General features: G+C 33.1%; 4 protein-coding genes across 6 annotated transcripts; 3 read left to right on the plus strand and 1 right to left on the minus strand.

The window, feature by feature from the left end:
* The first annotated feature begins 1,925 nt into the window (after positions 1-1,925).
* LOC18098300 (transcription factor TCP8) lies at positions 1,926-4,512 on the plus strand. Its single transcript, XM_006384953.3, has 2 exons — positions 1,926-3,999; positions 4,103-4,512. Exon 1 carries the CDS (start codon positions 2,236-2,238, stop codon positions 3,979-3,981), a length of 1,746 nt encoding a protein of 581 aa, XP_006385015.3. The 5' UTR covers positions 1,926-2,235; the 3' UTR covers positions 3,982-3,999; positions 4,103-4,512.
* A 5,642-nt stretch (positions 4,513-10,154) lies between these two features.
* LOC18098301 (agamous-like MADS-box protein AGL75) lies at positions 10,155-11,106 on the plus strand. Its single transcript, XM_024599657.2, has one exon. The coding sequence runs from the start codon at positions 10,193-10,195 to the stop codon at positions 10,967-10,969; it is 777 nt and encodes a 258-aa protein (XP_024455425.1). The 5' UTR covers positions 10,155-10,192; the 3' UTR covers positions 10,970-11,106.
* An 86-nt stretch (positions 11,107-11,192) lies between these two features.
* LOC18098302 (protein EI24 homolog) lies at positions 11,193-15,675 on the minus strand. Of its 2 annotated transcripts, XR_008059000.1 has the most exons (12): positions 15,477-15,674; positions 15,315-15,380; positions 14,939-15,089; positions 14,461-14,513; positions 13,556-13,690; positions 13,351-13,414; positions 13,041-13,126; positions 12,878-12,960; positions 12,557-12,633; positions 12,338-12,453; positions 11,589-11,710; positions 11,193-11,495 (listed from the first exon to the last, which is right to left on the minus strand). XR_008059000.1 is itself a non-coding variant. In XM_052452203.1 (11 exons), the coding sequence occupies exons 1-11, from the start codon at positions 15,596-15,598 to the stop codon at positions 11,644-11,646; spliced, it is 1,020 nt and encodes a 339-aa protein (XP_052308163.1). In that variant the 5' UTR covers positions 15,599-15,675; the 3' UTR covers positions 11,591-11,643. The 2 variants fall into 2 exon arrangements, 1 of the variants encoding a protein (XP_052308163.1); XM_052452203.1 differs by lacking the exon at positions 11,193-11,495 and having other exon boundaries at positions 11,591-11,710; positions 15,477-15,675.
* A 2,253-nt stretch (positions 15,676-17,928) lies between these two features.
* Positions 17,929-23,322, plus strand: LOC18098303 (ATP phosphoribosyltransferase 2, chloroplastic). Of its 2 annotated transcripts, none has more exons than XM_052451912.1 (11): positions 17,929-18,409; positions 18,530-18,580; positions 18,697-18,810; positions 19,679-19,744; positions 19,846-19,953; positions 20,067-20,150; positions 21,618-21,719; positions 21,872-21,985; positions 22,080-22,160; positions 22,388-22,507; positions 22,986-23,322. In XM_052451912.1, exons 1-11 carry the CDS (start codon positions 18,128-18,130, stop codon positions 23,079-23,081), a joined length of 1,218 nt encoding a protein of 405 aa, XP_052307872.1. In that variant the 5' UTR covers positions 17,929-18,127; the 3' UTR covers positions 23,082-23,322. The 2 variants fall into 2 exon arrangements, with proteins under 2 accessions (XP_052307872.1, XP_006385018.1); XM_006384956.3 differs by having other exon boundaries at positions 17,930-18,409; positions 18,521-18,580.
* Positions 23,323-23,919: the final 597 nt, after the last annotated feature.

The raw sequence follows: 23,919 nt of genomic DNA on the forward strand, positions 1-23,919 counted from the left end.
TAAGCATAGCTTCAAAATATAAAATGTGTAATCATATATGTTTATTGTATAATTTTAGAGTTGCGAGAGAGAAGTTTTTCATAAATATATTAGTTTGAATGTAGATATATAATTTAATTCAAAATGTGATCTGAAAAGTATTTAATTTTAATGCATGAAAATATTATATAATTGTTAAAAGAATTTAAAAAATATAGACTAGCTAGTGCATGCATGGAAAAATAACTCATAATCTATATTCACAAATTCTTGTATTTGATTCCTTTCTTCCTATGGGAAATTTTAGGGCTTATGATGATAAGCATAACAAAAGGATATTAACAGTTTAAGATTTGTAGATTAGTGCATGATGGCATCTTGTCATAGATATCTCTTGACAAATAACCTCCCAATGGAATTTTAAAGGTACTTACGTATTCAAAACATTTAGATATGATTAAAAGATTTGCATGTAAATACAGATGTTGTTTGAAAGTATAGTAGCGGTTATTTTTTAAAATATATTTTAATTAAAAATATATTATTTATTTTTTGACAAAACAATCTTTATATATATATATATATATATATATTAATTTTAATAAAAAAAAATCAATTTGTTGGAAAACCGAGTTCCAAACACACATGAAATATCCTACAAGATTCCCTTTTCATTTCTCTCTCTACATATATTTTTGTCAAATTAAAAAATAAAAAATATTCCACCTTGTCATCCTTTGAATTTTTGATGTTTTTGTTGTGTTCTGAAAGTGTATTATTTCTATCAACCTCCATAGATTACATTGCAAATAACACTTCTCTCTTACTTCCATAAACATTTTCTATCCCCAAATCAACAATTCCCAAAACATTTTTTATTCATCTAACCATGTATCTTTCATTTTTACCCAATCAATCATATTGCTTTGTTATTTCAAGTTAATTCTAATTCTTTCCATATATACTGGTGGCAATAGATAAAAATAAACGGTTTCATTTGCCCACCGAGAATCATAGTTATTAAATTCGATTTATAAACTGACTTGACGTAAGACTCGAGTTATTAATCCAATAAAAAAACTATTTTTAAAAAACTATTTTTAAATTAAAAGATTTTAACCAGATCAAAACTATAATTTTTTATTTAAATACACCGGGTTAAATTAAAAAAAACATCAACCTAGAGGCAGTTGTAATATCGATGACTAGCAAGTAACCATTCCAAGAACACATGTTGTCAAACAACATCATGATGATGGTGACGGCACCATGGTATATAGCTTTATTAAAATCGGTATCATTTTTCAATAATTGCTACCATGTCGACTTTACCAAGTTGGAGAAAATAATTATGGGTATTTTAGTATTTTCAGATCGTAATTAAGCTGTGTAATCAAAAGTAGAGGTTCCCCAATTGACTTATTAATTCAACCCTAAAGAAAAGATAATGCTATTATAAGTCCAAAACTATAAAGAAGGAAAAAACAAATTCAAGAATTCATTGGTGGGATGAGCTGTCCCACTGCATTAGATGCTCTGGGCTCTGGATTCATATCATAGCTGGTGGAGGAGACATGGAAAATGGTATGTATTGGGATTAATTTGCAAGTTATTAAATCAATTTCAGTTAATTATCTTTATTTTATTAAATTAGTGTTGTTTTTTTTTAAAAAAAATAAATTAAATCTTGAGGTTGGTCTGAATAGGTTACACGATTAACCTATTAAAATCTACTTGGATCGACGGGGTTTTGCATGATTAATGTTTTTTTTTCTATTTTAACTTGAAATCTGATTAAGATTAGGTTTCGAGTTATAAATTTTTCGGTTCAACCTGTCATGTCAGGCTAGATTTAACGAGTAGATTCAAATACAAAATATGACCCTACCAGTGGACTTATGCTATATTTTCTTCGTCCAAAGGTCCCCCAGCCCACCTGCTTCATTTTGGACAACCTCTTCTGAAGTCTTTAACCTAAGCTCTCTCAGGCAAAGACAAGAATCAAGCAGAACCCCCACAGACTCTTAGTCTTACTTAGGAGGTCCAGGGATCCCTGCAAGATTTTTGAACTCTCTTACCTTTTCTCTTCACTTCAAAGATAGATGAGAGAGAGAGAAAAGAGATGGGCTTGATCAATCCAACAAGAAATTAATATATTTTTGTTTTTTTTTTTGTGTATATATATATATATAACAATAAAAAAAGATAAAAATAAAAGGAGAAACCAGGCCATCAAATTCCTCCACTGCCCCACAAATGGAACTCTCAAATTCGCAAAGCAACAAAGAAAATAATACAACTCAAGAGCCCCACCAATCTCACCACCACCACCGTCAACACCTCCAACAACAACTATCTTTTGATCATGGCAGATCATCATCATCAGGAGGAGGAGGAGGAGGAGGAGGAGGAGGAGGACCATCTCAAGGTCCTTTCATGGGCTCCATCTCCATCCAAGCTGGCCTCCACCATCACCATAATCTCGGTGCATCGTCAACTCCAACCACAGCTAATACTGGGTCTGTACCTTCACCATCATCTTCACCTCTATCTTCTTCCTCCTCCTCCACCTCCGCATCCACCTCATCCACAACCCCACCACGCCTGGTCGACGCCTCTCTCGCCATCGCCACCAGTTATGACCCTTCTCTCGTAGACTCCACGAAGAAGAAGCAACAAAATCTATCCATTGCTCCAGCTGCCACAAACAGTACTAGTGCAGCCACAACAGCAGCAGTAACACCCGCAAAGCGGTCCACAAAGGACCGACACACAAAAGTAGATGGTCGAGGGAGGAGAATTAGAATGCCAGCAACGTGTGCAGCAAGGGTTTTTCAATTGACAAGAGAACTGGGTCACAAATCTGATGGAGAAACAATTGAGTGGTTGTTACAGCAAGCAGAATCAACAATTATAGCAGCCACTGGGACTGGTACTATTCCAGCAAATTTCTCAACGCTCAATGTTTCTTTAAGGAGCAGTGGCTCCACTCTCTCAGCTCCTCCGTCTAAATCTGCTCCTCATTCTTTCCATAGCGCTCTTGGTTTGTCTCATCATCCTCATTATGAAGAAGGGTTTGCGCACCCAGCCTTTTTAGGGTTCCAGCAGCAGCATCAGCAGCAGCATCATCTAATGACAGCAGATCAAATAGCGCAAGCACTGCCAATTGGTGCTGATGGCGGTGGCGGTGGCGGTGAGAGTCGTGGTGGTGGAGAAGAGAATTATATGAGGAAACGCTTTAGAGAAGATTTATTCAAGGAGGATAATCCACAAGAACAAGGAGAAAGTGGTGGTGGTCGCGGTGGTGGTGGTGATGGAGGAGAAGAGCCTCCCATTAAAGCATTTAAAAGTGATTTACAGCTGCCAAAACCACAGCAACAAGAGACAGGATCTTCAGGGTTGCTTAGGCCATCAAATATCTTGCCTACCACTGCCATGTGGGCAATGGCACCAGCTCCGCCGAGCAGTGGTGCTGGCAACACATTTTGGATGCTACCAATGACTGCTGGTGCCGGTGGCGGTCCTCCTTTGGCCACATCTGTGGCTTGTCCTAGTTCAGAACCCCAGATTTGGCCTTTCGCTACAGCAACACCAGCAAGTGGAAACCCATTGCAAGCTCCACTACATTTCGTGCCAAGATTTAATCTCCCCACTACTAGTCTTGAATTTCAACGTGGAAGAGGGAGTCCTCTACAGTTGGGATCTATGAGTCCTTTACAGTTGGGGTCTATGTTAATGCAGCAGCAGCACCAACAACAGCAACAGCAACAGCAACAGCAACATCAACAGCAACAACCTTCTCAGTATCTGGGGTTAGGCATGCCAGAGTCTAATTTGGGAATGTTGGCTGCTCTCAATGCATATTCAAGAGGTGATTTGAACATGAATTCCCAGCAAAATAATCCATTGGATCACCACCACCAACACCACCACCAACACCACCACCACCAGACTCAGGGTACTCCTGATAGTGGAGATGAAGATCCGAATACTTCTCAGTGACAGAATATCACATAACAAGTTGGTTGCTCTTGCTCTTAATTCATCCCTAAATTTTCATTTTTCATTTTAATGATCCATTGGATCAGCAAGAAAGCTAGAGATTTTTTGTTTCTTCTTGCAGATTTGGGAGTAGAACTATTATTGCTAAGTACTAATAAGTAGTACCATGGATGTTGATGCTCAAGTCAAGAGTAGAGGAGAGAGTCCTGGCTAGTTTCTAGTTTCCATTTTAGTGTGGTTTGTTAATTTTAATTTATGAAAAAAAAATTCTAGATTGATGTCGAGAATTAAGTTAATTAATTTGCATATGTAATTTGTTAGTTTGGTCCAAAGGGGACAAGAAAAGGAATATATATATATATATATAAATAAATATATATATATATATATATATAGAGAGAGAGAGAGAGAGAGAGAGAGTTTGTATAGGAGGATATTAATTTGTTTGTATTTAGTAGTATAAAATTTATTTATTTTTGCTTTGTTTTGAATGAGTAAAATTAATGAGAAGCGAAAAGAATTTACAATTGAGATTTGTTTGCTCTCTAAATTTTCACCTTCCCCTTCTTTTTATGTGAAACCCATCTTGGTGGTCGGCTGATCTACTATATCCAAAACGCGGAATCTCATCAAGTTTCTTACAAAAGTAGATAAGATATTGACCTGAAAAAAATTTAATTTATCAATTTTGATTTTTAATTATTGGTTTGATCTTATCAAACATAATTAAGCTAATTTTAATTTTTTTTATAAAATAATTTTTTTAATAAAAATAAATATCTCAATAACATATGTTTTATTTAGAGTGTGTTTGAGAATGAGTTCAAGTGAGTTTGTTTTATTTTTAGAGTTACAACACATTTAAGCACAAATGACATTTCACTAAGACGTGCAACACAGCTAGGCTAAGCTTTTGGAAAATTGAATTTTATTTTTTGTTTTAAATTAATTTTTAATATTTTTGAATCGTTTTAATATGTCGATTTTAAAAATAAATTTTTAAAAAATAAAATAAAAATTATTTTAATGTATTTTTAAACGAAAAAAACTTTTAAAATTAATCACTACTATAATATTAAACACTACCTAAAAGCTACAAATATACGCGTTTTGGTGTTTTTTTTATTATAGACCCCACCAAAAAAACCCAAACTCACCTCATTATAAGTCATTTGGAATTGCAAATGACATTTTAGTTAAATTTAAATTTGTTTTACTTAAAATTATTTTTTATATATTTTTAAATTATTTTGATATTTGAAAATTGATTTCCAGAAAACCACTTTTCGGACAAACAAACACCTCCTAAATTAGACTCGATACATATGCGAAAAACTAATTATTATTATTATTATTACTATTATTATAGAAAACGCTAAATGACATGACGTTTTCCTTTATAAAACATTGTTCACGTGGACTTATTGTTAAAGATTTTTTTTTCATTTTGATTCTTAATTTTTTTTAGGTTATTGCATTATTTTTGGACTAAATTAAAGAATAATTAAATTAAATTTATTTACTAAGAATAAAATTAAAAGATAAGGAATCAAAGTTAAAAAGATAACAAATGAGTAATGATTTCAAAGTTCTCACAAAAAATTAACTTTAGACCTCAAACTTCATATATTATACCTATTATGTCTGTCAACACCTTTTCGATTCAGTTTTGGTATAAAAGCTTTTTTTTTAGTTCATGGTTTAAGAGTGGAGAGAAAAAGATTATCGAATTCCACTAGTAGAGAGAGAAAATTAGCTTTGGCACCAATTACAACTACCAAAACAGTTGATTATTGTGTCAAATAATTCTATTTAATGAGAGGAGCTCAACTTAGGTGTTTTTTTTTACCTTTAAAATACCTAGAAAAACACATCTAAGCTTGAGAAGGTTTTTTATTTTAGGTTTTGGGATAGTCTTTTTAGTTTTTTAGGCTATGAATGGATTTATCAAGATAACTAAAGTGTTTTGAATAAACAATGGGTTAAAAAATTGTTTTTTTGATAAAAAAAAACCCTTCATCCCTAATGTTATTGTGGTGGTTGGAATTTGGGCAAAATCTGATGATGCTTGATTGTCTCAACAAACGACACATCGTCGAACTTATTTCTTTTTCAAAAACAATTGGGGTGGATCATAAAAAATAAAATAAGGGCTAGGAGTGCGAGCCCTTATTAAACGGGCCAGGTGCGTTGGCCTGGCAGCACCTGGCTTTTTCTTTTATTTTTTTCTAAATATATTTTTTATGTATTTTTTTCAAAATATTTTTAAATTTAGATTTAAATTGATACTCATTCTCTCTTTTATTTTGTTTATTTAGCCTTTTTTACATATTGATTATTTGTTTTACTTATTTTGCATACTTTTAGTTTTTGAAAAGATTATTTTAATTCATTTATAATTTTTTTTTTCATATTTCTAATATGTGTAATTTTACATAATATTTTTTTTATTTAATTATTTTTGTATGTGTTTATTTTTATTATTGTTTGATTAAATAAAAAATTATTTTTGATAAATAAAATCATTAATTAAACATGATCAGTTGAGAGTTACTTTTGTTTTGACTTGTACAGCCAATTCAAGATGGCTTTGCTTAATCATTTCCATGTTTTCTTACTGAATTCTCCATGGATTTCCATCTCCCCAAGCACAACTATATAATACTCATGTAATGAGAACATAGAATAGCAACAAAATTGAACTCTTGTGGAAATTAAATTGTTTCTTGCTCTGAACACTGAGATAATCATATTAAAGCAATTAAAATAAGTAGTTCGTGAAAAACACTAAGATGGAGATTTTGTCAAAACACTAAATTTTCATTTATTAATTGTTAGTGTATAATTAATGACGAAGTCTAGCTTTTTCATAGTTAATTATGGGGTTCTGAAGGTTGAAAACAATGTACTTAATAGATGATCCACAAGATTGTTTTTGTACTTCTTTATCAAAATCATTGTTTTTAAATAAAGACTTATTATGATTTTAAAAGCAATTTTCAATAAAAGATAAAAACTACTGAACAATAATTTTTATGCATATGTATAACAAAAAAAAAAAGAATAATAAATATGATAACAATGTATAAAATACTTACCATAAAAAATAACAAAATAGATACATTGAATATTAATGAGTAACCTTTTTAAAAGAAATTTATATTAGATTAACATATAATTATTTATAAATTAATTGTTAATATCACCATGAGATTATACATAATTGGATGATTATTTAAATATTTTTTAAAAATTTAAAAATAATTAAATAAAAAATAAATTAATGGTCATTTTGAAAGAAAAGCTATAAATAATGATGCAAACAAAAATATGTGAGGATAGAAAGAATATCAAAAGTGAAAATACCAAATTGTTTAGTTTTATTTAAACAAAAATATGCTAGGATAAATAGAACATGGATAGTGAATTAAAACACCAAATAGTTTAGTTTTATTTATAATTGTAATTATAATATTAATAGAGAAAAATGTCGACAAACCAAAGAATTTCATGCTTAATATTGAACTCATATCTAAAGTCTTACTTCTTAAATGGACAAAACTCAACTTTCACCCACTAATTAAGCAAAGAACATTACTGTATAATATAGTTACTAAAACTATATATTAATTTAAAGCAAAGCAAAGCAACACTTTGTTTTGGGTACCCAACCCAAGACTGCTCCACCATTCCCTAGTTTCCGCAAGAAATAGACTACTTTGGGATTAATTTATATATTTTTCTCCCTAATGAAATGATGATTGCCATGCACAAACTACGCGGAAAGAAACAACATAGAAAAAAGTAAAATGAAAAACATGGTAATATAAAATTACATTGAATAGGGATTACAGAAGAATATTTATTTAAGTTTTTATTACTAGGTATTTTATTTTCAAGTAATCTATATAAATATAAGCTAAATAATTTTATTTATATTTATATTAGTAAAAGCACCATGGATAAATTAAAAAACAATAAAGGAGTTCTTTACCAAATAAAAAAGAGAATCTTAAAGCAACTAAAAAACCATTGTAAATCTTGAATAATGATGGTTTTTTGGTCTTATTTGAAAGCTTTTTTTATATTTGATTGGAGAAAGATTTCAACACTACAAAAAAGAAGGCTTCATAATTTTTTTTTAAATTTCAGCTCAATTCAATTATCAGATAAAAAATCATGCTAAAGAGGTTAACTAGACAGAGGCATGAATGTTATACCCGACCCGGTCTAATAGATTAATCTAAGAATTTTAGGATTTAAAACTTAATTCAAGCTAATTTTTTAGTTAATTAAACAAGATTAACAGGCTAAGATTTATTAACATGATTGAGTTTCGGTAACTTGGCTTACTTGATTATGTTATGGAGTCTATATCTAGAGAATTTTTAAAAAACTCAATTCATTTGTTTTTATTTTTTCTAAATGTCTTTTTCTTTTTATAAAAACAAAGTAATTTTCATTATTTTAAAAAATGTATATGAAGGGTTGATTATTCATTACCGGAACCTTATCTCTTGTCGGTTTATATATCTGTGATCGTGATGAGTATTCCTGATTGATTTGTTTTGGTAATCATGTGATGTGTCGTGCTCCGTCTTGTATTTATAGGACAACCTCGTTGTGCTGAAATTAATTTAAACCCACGCCCTTCACGTGAGTCCTCTGTGTTTGGGGACTTTGCATCCGCCAAATTTTGTAAATCTCACTAATTTCTTGACAACGACATTGACAATTCACACTTGGCATTTTTTGGTGGTTTCATTTTCAACACAATTAAATTACTAAAAATTTAGTTAGAGAAAATATATTTAGTTTAACTAGAAATTCAACTCATGCCAAGCTTTATATTCAAGATTTTTTAAATTAATCTTTCAGGCCAAGTTTAATAATTATGACTAATATTATGTTAAACTACCTAAAGTTTTTTAGTACAATACTAGTCTCATAGCTAGCAATTTCCGTGGATAGGATTTCAAGCTAATTTTTAATGCTAGAAAATAAAACATTAATGTTATAGATGTATTTTATATTTATCGTGATTTCTTTTTAATTGAAAAATAAAAATAAATGTTGTTTATACTTGATAAAATAAATTAATAAATATATAAAAAAAAAAATTGTTAATCCTAATTAAATACTAAAATAAAAGGTTTATCTTATTCCCAGTGAAAAAACAAATTGGCTTTTTATATTATATATTTATATTTATTTTATCCTAAAGCTTAATTACATTTGCTAAAAACAAATAAATTTCATTTCTATAAATACATCTTGCAAATATAATTTATTTATGTACAATAATCAAAAAAGCAAACTTCACTTTTTGCAAGTAAATCATTATGCTAGCTTGCTAATTTTTTTATATTGCACGTGTTATTAAAAAAAAACTCCAAAATCTAGGTGAAGGGTACAAATTAATATTCATTCCCATGATAATGGGGGTAGTGTATATATATATATACACTACTCCTGGCGAGTAATTGACGTGGCTGTTCTTAAAATAAGTTACTTTTTTTTAAGTGTTTTTTTATATAATTTTTTTTAATTTTCAAATCATTTTAATATTAATATGTTAATATAAAAATTAAATTTATATTTTAAAATAAAAAATAATATGTTACTGTACCAAACTGGCTATCATTAAAGCCACCGTAAGCGTCGTAGCCACCCGGGTGGCAGCAACAGTGTCGCCACGTCCTGAAGTGACAGCTTGCATGTAAGAAACGGTGACTGCTCACACAAAAGCATTTTCCACACGTGGTGGAATGAAGAACCAGTAATTGACGTGGTAATAACCTCCACGCCCTGTAATTAAAAAACAATTTTTAATACTAAAGCGAAAAGTGTAAAAAGACCAAATGTTCAAGTACCAAAGTGAAGTCTTACATGCCAAAATGAAAAAGGCGGTCTATTTTTTTTTTGTTTAATTTGGTCCTTATTCTTTTAATTTAGTTTTTTTATTTGCATGTCAGCTCATAAATTGCTTAAACAACTAGTAAGTTGCTGCTTAATAAATCCTTGTATCTTTAGGAAACAGAGAAATCAAGCCTTCCTTTTAAATTGCTAGCTTCCGAAGTAAACAGGGAAAGATTTCCCTCTCAGTCGTCCCGACCGTTGGTGATTCATTGCTCTATTTATATAGCACAAAGACAAAACAATAGTGTTCTGTCTTAACGGATCTTGCTTTGTAGTCTCTCTAATTCAATCAATGGCAGAGATTGGAACAACTAGAATGCCGAATCACCAGAGGAAGAAGATCCTGAATAGAGACCAAGCAAGCCATGCTATGAGCTTCTCCAAGCGAACGAAAACCTTGAAGAAGAAAGCTCACGAGCTTCAGACACTGTGTGATGTCAAGATTTGCATGGTCTGTTTTGGTCCTGACAGCACCGTCCAGACATGGCCAGAGGGTGCTGTGGAGGTCAAGGATGCAATCATGTCCTACAAAGGACTCGGTGATAGAAAAAAATACGAGAGCAGCCTCTTGGGTTATTTGCATGATAAAAAGATGAAGCTTGAAGTCAAGAAACGGAAGGTGATGAAGAAGAAGGTTAATAAAGAGCTCATTGTCAAGTGGTCCGATCATGTTGATGGGTTATCTGATGATGCTTTGAGGGACACAGTTAACACTTTAGAGTCTAGATTGTTTGATTTGAAAGAGAAAATAAAGTTATGCATGCAGAGGGATAAGGTAGAGGCAATTCAAGATCATGTTGATATGGAATTTGAGATGGATGGATCATCCGTTCCTAGCAGTGCTGCTGGTGCAACTGCCTGGCCAGCAGACGTCATGGATACAAACATCAACGTTGTGGAAACTGTTGGTAATAATGACAAGGATGCAGCTTCCACCAGCTTTGAGATGCCACCACTACCAAAAGATTCAAGTGACTGGATGGAGAGTTTACGTAACTGGATGGAGAATGATGAAGCCTATCAGCATGGTTTTGAAAATGATGATTGGTTTAATGAGTGGGAAGCATGAGAAGCAAAACAACAATATGATGATTGTCAGCTGTAGTAGTTTTTGGCTTTCTTTTTTAATGTTAAGATGTATATAGATTCTATACTACTAATTCTGCAACTCAAAGGTCTACTGAAAATTCACTGCAAACAACAATTGAGAAGGAAAAAAATGTATGTATGATAGTCAATTAATCATGCCTATTTTACAGAGGAGAAATCGGTAATGAAATAAATAAAGAGAGTTCGACAACTCAGTACAAATACATCAATTATCAACGAAATATTCTTGAATGTGTACTGTTTCCAGTTGCAGTCTTTACAATTTCTGAAAATCGAACATCAAAGTTATACAGGAATTAGAGTAATTAATAATGATCCATGAACTGTACATATTTGCCAACCGGAGTCGATAAAAATGCTATAGATATAGTAACAACAGCTTCCTCCTACCCACAAAAGATATAATATGATCCCTCTTAACTATGATGCCATAAGAGTCCTCCAGTCATTCAGTTGATTTCTGTAAACGTTGATTTACAATATTTCTGTTCCACAAGAACATCATAAATCGTGTTGAATCACACCACTATTCGACATGCTTAAAGGATCTTAAATTTGATAAAATAGAATGAACTTACTGTTGTCACATCATAGAAGAACTGCCACATTGTGGAAGAATTATGCCAGAACTTCTTAGAGTGCCTTATTGTCTCCCATCTGATCTCGAGTATCCAAGGGCAAGAGAGATAAAACCCGCATCCTACAGAAAAAAGCAGCCTACCAAGATAAGCGGAAATGAAGCCAGTTTTTCATCTGAAAAGGATTATAAAATTTGGAAGAAGAGGCCCAAGACCTAAATCCACAGCAAATGGGGAACGAGATGGGAAAAGGAAATACATAACCAAAATCATAAAGACAAGCAGGAAGACAGAAGTCAATCTCTTGTACTACAACCAGTATGTTATGGTGGATCAATATCCATTTGCAGATTTAAATTTCCTGATCTAAAAGAAGCCCATTAAATTTTATCCATCTCTGGCCATGGGAAGAATGATCCCGAAAACACAACTTCAAGGCTAGTGTAATTTCAAAATCAAGCTTGAGCAGAATATTGATGAGCTGAGTGCTTTGTCACATTCTAACGAGCAGCACTCTTGAAGCTCCCCTCCATTACAGAGGCTCATTCAGCATTGTTCAAGAAAAAATGAGTTAAGTTTACCAATAACTTAAGCCCAGCAATTATAGTAGGCTGATGAAAGGACGAGTCCAAGAGTTCATAATTCTGATAATAACAAATGCTGTCAACATTAATACCCTAGACAATGTAAGCACATCCAAATGCCATTTCTTTTCAGTAGGAAAATAACTCAGCAAAGAGGAATCTTACGATAATGTATCCGCTGCATAAAATATTGGAAGCCTTCCCAATCCCACACCTTTCCATTTTCTTCTTTGTGAAAAAATAAGTTGCTCAGCCCCTGAACCTGTCGCAGCCAAAACAAACTGCAGGATATCTCCGTTACTACAGTAAAACCTAGCAAAATGGAAGCATGTGCTTTAGAGGAATTGGAAAATTGAGCAGAAAAAAAGGAATAAAACCATGTACCAGAGGAAACAGAATGGCCATAACACCATAGCTCACAAGAGGAGAGAAGAAGAAAATAGCCAAAACACAAGGGCTTCCTGGAAAGACAAGGAAGAAATCACCACCATTAGGCAAAAGAACATTAACCTGCTATGTATAGAGTGTATTACAGGTTCCACGTAGAACCACGTGTGGATTTTATCAAGCCAGTATCACTTAATAACAAGCAGCAGAGGAGCATGGAATCTCAAAGTTAATACAACCTTAAACATTATAATTTTCCTGGTAAAATAATTGGCTAAACACTAAGTGGCATCAACTCCAGTTGAAATAATATATTACCAAAACCAGCAAAAAAGGCCCAGTTAGATTCAAAGAAATCTAGCCTTCTGTCCAGAGCCACTTCAGATAAATTCCATTTGTACCTAAAAAAGTTAAATGCACAATTAGTAATTACCCAGTCAATAATAAGACAACAAATAGCAGATGTGCATTCCTCACTTACTCGAAACAGTAGTAAGCATACATCCATGAAAGGAGTACAAAATTGAGTGCCTTTCCTATATGTGGTATAAATCCCGTTGCATAAACCTGCATGTAATTTTCAGGTATGAGAATTAAATAAAAAGCAGAGACACAGAAAAGTGAAGCCTTATTAATTCCAAATCAATCACATATCAGCTGATAAATTGCTTAAACAAAAAATAAGTTGCTGCGAGACACTTGAATAGGATAAAAATGGAGGTAAAATATTAACAAAAGAAGAAGAAGGATGCCATAGTATCTATCTATTCATATGCAAAGGCATTGTCTACCTCTAGAAAAAAGAAGGTCAAAAGAAGTATAGAATACACTTGCTCTCCAATTCCAATCATAACCCTGCACAAAAAAATATAAAGCAAAAGTGAGCCATGCATGTTCATTGTCGAATAAGATTGTTTATTTGAGGCACAGAAATGCAAGCAATGAGGAGCAAAGAGTCCATTTTAGAAACAAAATATTTACAGGTTGGAATCCTACCCTCCTAGACCTGCAGGCTTGTCCTTCAAGGCTGTATTTTCTGTGGTCTTGACCTCATTCTGACTTGAGGGTTCCAGTATATCATGCCCGTTTTTTCCCATTGCCGCAAAACCATACTTAGCAATATCATTGTACCTTGATTAAGAAATTAGTTGAAAACATTTGTGGATAAACTTTGAAAATTTTGTCAGGATATGTACTAAAACACTTGTAATACAATTTTCAAAGTGTATAGTAAATCTGATGCAGACCACATAGGAAGCAAGATTAATGTTTTTCTGTAGACAAGGGTATGTTTGTATTTCCAGATTGTTTAAAGGAAATTCAGATCCAGAAAAACCTCCAAAGCTGTCATGCATCAAAATCATATGATCAAACTTTCTAATTAATTTGATAAGATTTCAACTATTTGTTCATACACTGTTCTCCATTTATATGGGTCGTGCACAGGGCATACAAGAAGATATAGCAAGCAAAGTTAAGGGAGCATGAGAAGTTTAAACTCTACAATAAAATAGAATGGTGAAAAAGAAACATGGATAACAGAAAAAGGCCGTAAATAAAACAAAGAGAGAGGAGAAGAAACTTCAGCGAGAAAGAGATGCTGATTGTATAGTGCAAACTAGATGAAGATAACTCTACTTGTATAAGTATGGAAATTGCAAATTCCACTCTAAACTAATGCATCTTAAGATAGCCTTGGTATTGTAATTGACAAGCCACAGAAGCATAATGTAATCTAGTACCTAAAAAACACAGATACTCATAACCTTATAAAGAAGATGGTGCCAAAAAAACCCCCATCCAACTCACAGACACCATAAACTGGCCAAACCAATCAAGGAAATATTAATTAAGTACAGAACGCATCAACAGAATAGGCATATAGAATGAGAGAACAATACCAAATTGTGCTCAGAATGAAGCTAAATATGTACAGCGGATAGAACCAGAACACCTGCACATTGTGAGTGGATAAGGAAATTAACCTTGGTAACAATTAATAGATATCTGACAAGAACATATTTGTGCACCAACACACACATGCAAATCCGCACATGCACGTATGTAAATTTGTTCACTCTGCGCCTATAATTCAAGAAACCATTGATTATACTGGCATAAGAATGGCGGTGAAGGATAAAATGACCATATTGTTTAATCATATCGACTATAAATAGAATCCTAAAGGTCGAGATTGCAAATGGCTCTGAACCATGCTGTTTTACAAGACATGTAACCAAACCATATAAATTAACCCAATTCCTTAATTAATGAAAAACTATCCATGCATCCCAGAAACAACAGCAAGAGGATATTTTAAGGAACTTGCAAATGCGAGAAAGCCTGGAGCTATGAAGATGACAAGCACAGAAAACTTACATAAAAGAGTTGTACGAGTCCAAGGCGCAAAGACGAGTAAAGTTTTGAAACACTGTCAAACGAGCACGGTCCTTGAGAAGAAACTTCTGAGCATTGATTAGGTAATATCCATAGTAATGTTGGGATGACCACTGATTTTAAAACAAGTATGCTGCAGGGAAATGAAGACTCAAATATTCATATAATCAAATAACTAATGATGAACTGTTTTCAGCCTTTCTTAATTCAATAAACCAATAGAACGTGAATTTTGCATGCTTCATCAGGTTCTTGACTCTTTCTCTAAAACTGACTAATACCCAGATAACAGCACAGCCTATAAACAATCCAGAAACCATAAAAAACATTATATATGCAAAGAGAGAGTCAGTTTTACCTTCCTAAGAAAATAAAACCATTCAAAAGAAAACACTGCCCAGTTCGAACCAACAGCATTCTTGACCTGCCACCACAAGATTTCAAAAAAAGAAAAGAAAAGAAAAGGAAAAATATAAACTTGATTCATTGATTTATTTAGGGGAGGGGGGGAGCGAAGAACCTGGAGCAGAGAAAAACAACCCTGTGAAGACAGCAAGCTTCCCTGAAACCTTCAAGCCATAGTAACAATCCTTGCTTTAATTTTGGTCTCAATATGCCTATCAAGCGCTTCGTCGTTTCCATTCAATTCAATTGAGGAGAGGGAGGGAGAGAGAGAGAGGGGTAACAGGGACGATGGAAACAGAGGGACATGAAAAGACAAGGACATTGGCTTGACTATATAACCTTAATTAACTCATGACTTTGCTTACGTGACAAGCTTGTATTGGTTCCTAACTATCCATCTTCATTCTGCTGAGAGCAGAAAGATTATTTCATTTTTTAAAAATATTTTTTATTATATTTTTGAATTATTTAGATGAATATTAAAAGTAAATTTTAAAAAATAAAATAAAAATATTATTTTGATGTATTTTTAAATAAAAAATATTTTGAAAAACAAACACTATTATAATAATATTAAACACTACCTAGATCTAGCTTAAAATAATATTGTTTTAAGTTTTTTTAAAAAATTCAAAATAAATTTTTTTAAAAATTAAAAAACACTAAATTAATTTATATTACTCAAGATCCGAACATTGAATCATGTTGACTCTCCTATCAAGTCTTAAAAGCTTCTCAATTTGTATTTCTTAAGTAATTTATTTTTGAAAATAACTTTGTATTTGAGAACTATTGTTATTCTTAAATTTTTTTATTTAAATTGAGTTGCGTATATTAATTAATAATTATATATTAAAATTGATATAATTTTTATTTTTCTAAATTATATAAGAAAATATCATCTTTGATTTTCAATTAATATATTTGACTCAAAAGTAATGAGTGGTGAATATTTTTAAAATACTAAAGATATTTTCCATGCTTGGATTTAAAAAAAACAAAAAAATATATTTTAATTAATTTATTGATGTTAAATCGTGCAAGGGGGTAAGGTGCCTGGAAATAAGAAAGTGAGTTTTTAAATACAATGAGTTTTTAAACTATTAAATAAAATAAAATATTGATATATCATTATTCGAAACTACATAATTATTTTTGTATTTAAAATTTCTACATTAGTGAATGATCTAGGTATTGTTGGTTGTTTTTTAGCAGACCATAAAATCAAGTTCTTACCTAGAAACACCACATAACCTCCTCCTCCTCCTCCTCCTGTACTTTGTCTGTCATCTTTTGTGTTTGTCCAGTCTGCATCGGAAAATGCTTGCAACTGTGTTGTTGCAGAAGGAAAAAGAAAAGGCCTTGGTTAACTGTTTCTTTAAAATACCTTAAAACTCTTTTACAACTCTGTCAATGTGCAGTGGTAGGATTGCACATATATTGGCATACCTTAAATTTTCTAATGCAGAAAAAATAACAATAAAAAAATAAAAATAAAAATAAAAATTGATGTTAAAAAAACTAAAAAACCAAAGAAACTGTAAAAGAAATTCAATTTAAAAAACATTTTCAAATAAAAAAAATAATCAAAAGAATAATGATTAAGTTTGACATATGAAAAAAAGTTTAAAGGGGATGAAACTAAAAAAAATCTAATTTAAGAAATTATACGAAATAAAACAAATAGAGGTAAAAAGAATAAGAAGTAAATTTGAAGGGAAAAAAAAACAAATTAAAGAGTTTCTTTGAAAATTTGAAAGGCAAGCGCGAAAATCAAGAGGTGAGGGGGAAATGGGAAAAAAAATCGTCGGCTCCGAACAAGAGATTCAACAATCACACACATCATCCAATCATGGAGGCACCATCGAGATGAAGCCAATACCATCTTGAAAGGCGGTGTTTGACCATCGAACGACGTTATTCACATCATCCAAAGCATAGTCGTAATGTTCACTCATGACCTTAATTTTCATCTTTATCAAATGACTAAATCGATCACTAGAACATAAAAACTACAAATAAACCAAAATAAAAAGATAAAAACACCCATAAACTCAAGCTTATTCATTTTTTTTTCAATGGTAAAAAAGTTATTTTATTGTTCCGAAACAAATAAAAGGTCTAAAAAGCTCTCGAGTGTCTTTTTTTTTGTTTTTTCTTTTAAGGGTATAAGTATTATTTTATTATGCAAATAATATTGAAAAGATATAAAAGCTCACCCTTTTTTTTTTTTTTGCTTTTAAAGAAAATAAAATCATTTCACTGTATAAAAAAAAATATTAACAAATTTATCCCAATTAATTTTGCAATGGCCAATGAATCTTCTAGAAAGGATAAATTTACCCCCAGTTGCAAGTTTTGCTGATTTTTGAAGAAGGAAAAAAAGTTCATTTTACTATTCCAATAATCATTAAAATGTGTCTTTTGTTATATTATTTTACTGATGCATTTAAAGTTTTTGTTAATTTTATAGAACTAATAACACGTCAAATCAAAATTATTATCCTTTTAATAATTTGATGCTAAAGTTATCATGATAAAATAATCAGTAAGCAGTAGTGGTGGTGAGCTTTATCATTTGAAGTTCTCCAAAGGACAATGTGTTTTGAAGCACGTGGTTATCACCGTAAATAGTTCATTTTCCGACCAGGAGTGTAGCTGACAAAACAGCAGAAAGCCAAGAGAATCAATTACAGCATATCCATCTTCTTCCCTGCTCCCTCATCTCTCTCTTTCTCTCTTCGCTCAGTCCCACACTCAATAGAGATGTCTCTGCGACTTCACTTGCCAAACTTCCAACAATGCTCCTCTCCTCTCTCTTCCTCCTTTTCTCTCCCTCCATGTTTTCATGTCCCTTGCTCTCAAAGACGATGGCCACATGCCACTTGGAGCAGCAGCATTGCTTGCCACTTGCCCCAGCAGCAGCAATCTGTTGCTGTTATTGAGAAAAATGAGACTAGTACTAGTGTACTGTCTGAAAGAAAAGTGATTCGTTTCGGTTTGCCTAGCAAAGGACGCATGGCTGCCGATACTCTCGATCTCCTCAAGGTAATGTTACTGCATTCTACATCAGTGCATGGTACTGTCTGTCTCTTTCAATTTTCTGTTTTGTCCCCACATATATAAAATGAAGTCTGTCTTGATTATTGTTGGGTTTAGGATTGTCAGTTGTTGGTGAAGCAAGTCAACCCTCGACAATACGTTGCAGAAATTCCTCAGGTTTCTAATCTCTCTCGAGATGTTAATTTGATTAATACCATATACGATAAACAGGCATTTGTAATAGTTTTTTGGTTACATTATTACTACTGCAACTACTCTTGACTCTTGTACAGCTTTCCAACTTGGAAGTGTGGTTTCAACGACCCAAAGACATTGTAAGAAAGTTGTTGTCAGGAGATCTGGACCTTGGAATTGTGGGTTTTGATACTTTCAGTGAATATGGACTGGTAAGCAGAATTAAGGACTAACTATAGTGTACTGTGGATGTTATTTGTCTATCTTTTTTTTACTTGGGATTTATGTCTATTCATTGATGTCTATGAGATCCAAGCTGGAGAAGTTACTCACCCCTTTTGTGTATTAATTAAAACATACAAAGGATATTACTCATTGGATCTTTTAGTGAGTAATTAATGTTCATTTATTAGAACACATTGAATCTTCTTCTCCCCTTTTTAGTTTCAACCTCATAGAGACAACGATTTTATGTGTTTTTGAAATGTTGGCATTGAGATTCAGTGTAGGAAACCGTTGGCACATGTTCTTGTTCGATTCTTAAAGCATTTCCATCTTTAGAAGTAAGGTTAAAATGCAATAGATGCATGTTTAAACTGGTGATACATTATCTCCCTTCGTTTTTCGTTTCCTAAATTGTGAATAGCTGGAACATGGTAAATGCTGTTAATGTTGCTAATGGTCGAATCTCAATTATCAAGGGTTCTTGAGTGTTGCTGTTGTTAATGATGATTTCTAATTGAACAAATCTCAACTACATAAAGGGTTCCCTACAATACAAAGACAACTGAATTCTTGTACCTTGCAAAATACTCGGTATACACAGCCTTTAGAAGGCCATAAACTCTTACTGCAAAGCTAAATTCCCAAGCTTAGGATCGAGCATTGGTTATTTTATTCTTTACCTGGTGAATTCAACCGTTGTTTCTCTCTTTTAATATGAAAAAGTATATGGTTGGAGAAATGAAAATCATTTGGTTGCATCATTTCCTTTCCAAGGTTGTTTCTGTTTCTTTCTATCACAATTAAAGAGTGCATTTACATTGGAAACTTATTATTCAATCTAAAACTCCTTGTCAGGGAAATGAAGATCTTATCATTGTTCATGATGCTCTTGGATACGGGGACTGCCGTTTATCCCTTGCAGTAAATTTTCCCTTTTTCTACTTGAAGTCAACTTCAACCTTTGAAGCTGATTTGCACATAGTTTTCACCGTCCATAACATTTCATTTTTTTTTCCTTTCAGATTCCTAATCATGGGATATTTGAAAGTATAAATTCACTGAGGGAGCTATCACAAATGCCTCAATGGACAGCTTCGAAACCTCTACGAATAGCTACTGGCTTCACTCACGTATGATAGCTTTATTATAACATACCCTGATGAATGCTTTCTGGGAACATTTTCTCTTGCATTTGCCTTTGGTGAACCATTTGAATTTAATTCTCTTTTGCCTTTATGTACAGCTTGGTCCTAAATTTATGAAGGATAATGGGATCGTGAATGTGACATTTTCAACTGCTGATGGAGCACTGGAAGCTGCTCCTGCGGTGAGAATCGATTTTTTAACATAAGTGAATCACTTTTTTCCTTATCTAATATTGTTTTGAATGATTTGATATTTCAGGTAAGCCTGAATGAAAAGCCAATAGAATGTTGCCAGTAACTAAGCTTATTTATACAGTTATTGTATGTCATATATTTACTACCATTACATATTGAAGATTTAGCTTCATGACACCGGCCCTTTCTCTGCTTCTTTTTTCGTTGGACTTTTTTTCTTTTGCGTTTACGGGACAACTATTTTGAATTTATAATGAATATAATCTTTTCACCGATTAGAAAGTGCCCAGCCCCTTTTTTGTTAGGTTTCTTTTCTTTTGCTTAGTTTTTATCCTTGTCTATTTTGATTCTTTTTACAGGACTTAACTATTTGGTGTTTTATAATAAACTTTATCTTTGCACAGATTAGAAAGAGAATTTCGAAAGTCCAACTTTCTTTCTAGTCTGGTGCATTGATGCAAAGAGAAACAGGGAAGAATCCTGTTTTTTTTCTTGGCCCACCGAGGTTCTTGCCTCGTGAATGAGGTTCTTGGAAGATAGTTTTGATTTATTTCACCACAACTCAGCAGGCTGCAGTAGACATACAGTTCTTACGTGATCCCCCAGTTCATCATTTCATATTTATCAATCTTCTTTTTTTCCTGCAGAAACAAATTATGAGACATGCTCAACTTTTCTTTTATATGACATTGTCTTTCCGTTTGATTTTTCTCATTAAACTATTAACAAATCAGTAAATAACTTCACAGAATTCGACTGTCTTCACTAACCATGAAAATCCATTGACCTGTGATTTCAGTGCAGTGAGAATATTTCATTTCAATTTTCAACATTTAGACATTGTCATGGTTAATGTTTTAGTGCTGGTGGTTTAGTCAGGAAAAAAGGAGTTGATAAGGTCAAGATTTCAGTTCTTAATCTAGAAAAGATTACGTGACTTGATCCTGTTGAGCTGCACTTCTCCAGCTGTGTCTCTTGCTTCTTGGTTTAAGAGTTTCTTATCTTGGATGATGATGCTCTGTATCCCCACGTTTACATGGAGATTACATGTCTTTCTCCCTTCCCCGTCTTCTCTTTATCCTCTTTTTTCTTCGAAATGGTGCATCACAGTATTTATTTGTTTTTCATTGGATTATTTGCATGAGTCAAAAGTTAAAGATCTGACCTTGTTGACATGCTATGAATATTCAGTGACTGGCATATTAATTTCCATCCAACTTTTCACGTTTTGACATCCTCTTGGTTAGAGATATTTTAAGCCAAGTGGGGCTGCAATGAGGTCAAGTGTTCTTAATCTGGAAAATTTTAATTATCATTAACAATAGTCTTAATGAGCTGCGCTTCTGCTCTATTCACTTGCGACTTCCACCTCTTGAGCAATGATAATTATGTGAATTTTATAGTCTGGCCATACACATGTATCTACTGAGACTATCGTTTTTCTATTATTGCAGATGGGGATAGCTGATGCTATTTTGGACCTTGTGAGCAGTGGAACAACACTGAAAGAAAACAACTTGAAAGAAATTGAAGGTGGAGTTTTGTTGGAGAGCCAGGTATGCGATCAAGGTGCATTGATTGTAGCTCAGTAGAGGGTTTCTCTTTTCTTTTCTTTTCTTCATTTTTGTTTATAACCTGTTTAAATAACTGGTTTTACATTCTGCCTTTAATACATTTTGTCTTACCTTAAAATTCATACATTCTTCAGGCCGTTCTTGTTGCTAGGAGAAAATCATTGGTTGAACAAAAGGACGTGAGGTGCAGAACAAAAGAGATTCTAGAAAGGTTTGAGGCTCATTTGAGGGCGGTTGATCAGTTCACGGTGTGGTTATCATCTTTCTCAATCTTCACTCTCCCACCTTATTCTCTTTCCTGTTCAGGTTCTGTTGTTTTAACACTTTCTCATCTCATGGCAGGTGACTGCGCACATGAGAGGAAGTAGTGCAGAGGAAGTGGCTGGACGAGTGTGCAGCCAACCATCTTTGTCCGGATTGGAGGTGAGGTTTGAGACAGAAGAGAAGTTTCTCGAGCCCTCTGTCTTTAGTTTAAGATCCAATTAATGACTAGCATATCCGGTATTTTTGCTTGACGAAACTCACACTACCAAAACGGGAAAAATCAAAGACCAAAGCCTCATGAGGCCGAGAATGCTGAGATGCTAACCACCTATCTACCCCCTCAGGTTTTTCAACTTGGAAGCTCATGTGTATTCTTTTTATTACAGGGACCTACTATAAGTCCAGTTTTCTGCAAACATAATGGAAAGGTTACCCCTGATTACTATGCTATAGTGATATGTGTTCCAAAGAAAGCATTATACAAGTCTGTGCAGCAGCTGAGAGAGGTGAGTTGTCTAACCATAATAGACTAGTAGAAGCAGGATGCCGTGATACACAAACTGGATCCATATTCAATGCTGAGAAGAGTGCACTTTATATTCTGTTTATTCTTACTCTCACTGTTAGTTGCCGTAAATCTAATCAGGAGGGGTTTGGGTCGGCGGAGTGGTAATCTTTGGTCTCATTGAACACTACATCCCTCAGTCTATAGATAACTTGTATATCAATGATGGCTCTGCATAATTTAACTTGGCAATCCAGACACGACAAACTTTTGGTTTGGTGTGGACATGACAGGTCTCCAGAACCCTTCTATATTGGCTTGAATTCTATTATGTGTATGTGACAATGTCGTAATATCACTCTGTGAACTCTACATCATTACCTCTGATGCATGCATTTAAACCATGGCTAGATTTATTATCTGAATCCCATCCTATCAGGAATGCGTTAACATGGCTTCTTGTACATATTTTGATGTAGATTGGAGGCAGCGGTGTTTTAGTTTCTCCTTTAACTTACATTTTTGAGGAAGTCACGCCAAGATGGAAGGAGCTTCTTTTAAAACTGGGGTTGTAATTTAGGGTTCTACCACTTCCTTGCAAATTTGAGCTGCTCTCAAGGTCGAAAAGCTTTGTCAAGTTTAATGAATGAGCAGGAAGGGGAAGAAAACATGTCAACAAGGCTCTGGTGACTAATGAATTTGTTGACAGTCTGATTCTTTAATGTTCTTTCATGTCATGTTTTGTCTTGAATTTAATCTAAATCATTAAATTAAAATTGAATAAAGATGATTTAATATTATAACAAAAACTAAAAACCAGTGTTCATTACTCTTTATCTAAATATAGATTATTGTGGATTAGAGCAGTGTAATGACGAAATTATCTTTGCTAAAGGAACTTGTTAAGCATGCAGTTGAGGGTAGGATTGTCTTTTTCATGTGATATATTTGACATTGAAAAAGTGATTGAGGACAAAATAATCCGTTTGGGTTTTTTGGGCTACAATATAGATACTTATTTGTTTTTCAGGGCACAAAATTTTAACCTTTAGGTTGAGAGCTTCTTGTCTTTTTCAAAAAAAAAAACACAATGAAGATACAATCATGCCCTTGAAGGAGGAGAAAATATGCATGTGTTGAGGGGCTTTTCTGTCTTTTCCTTTTATTGAAACAGTTTAAATACGAAATTACCCTTGGATTTCAACAAAAACAAGGCTGCATGTAGGGGTGTTTTCATCGTTTTCATATGGTTTTATTGTAAATATAATGTTAGGTCAGGGGTAATTGAGTATTTATATGTATATAAATTATTATTTATATTCAGAAATGGTTGACGCATACTAAGCACGTGCCTGTGCCCATGCTCGTGCCCGTGGGTGGGCGCCACCCATGCCATTCGAGTGGCGCGTGCGG

The sequence above is a fragment of the Populus trichocarpa genome, chromosome 4, assembly GCF_000002775.5.
Source record: "Populus trichocarpa isolate Nisqually-1 chromosome 4, P.trichocarpa_v4.1, whole genome shotgun sequence".
NCBI classification, from domain to species: Eukaryota; Viridiplantae; Streptophyta; class Magnoliopsida; order Malpighiales; family Salicaceae; genus Populus; species Populus trichocarpa.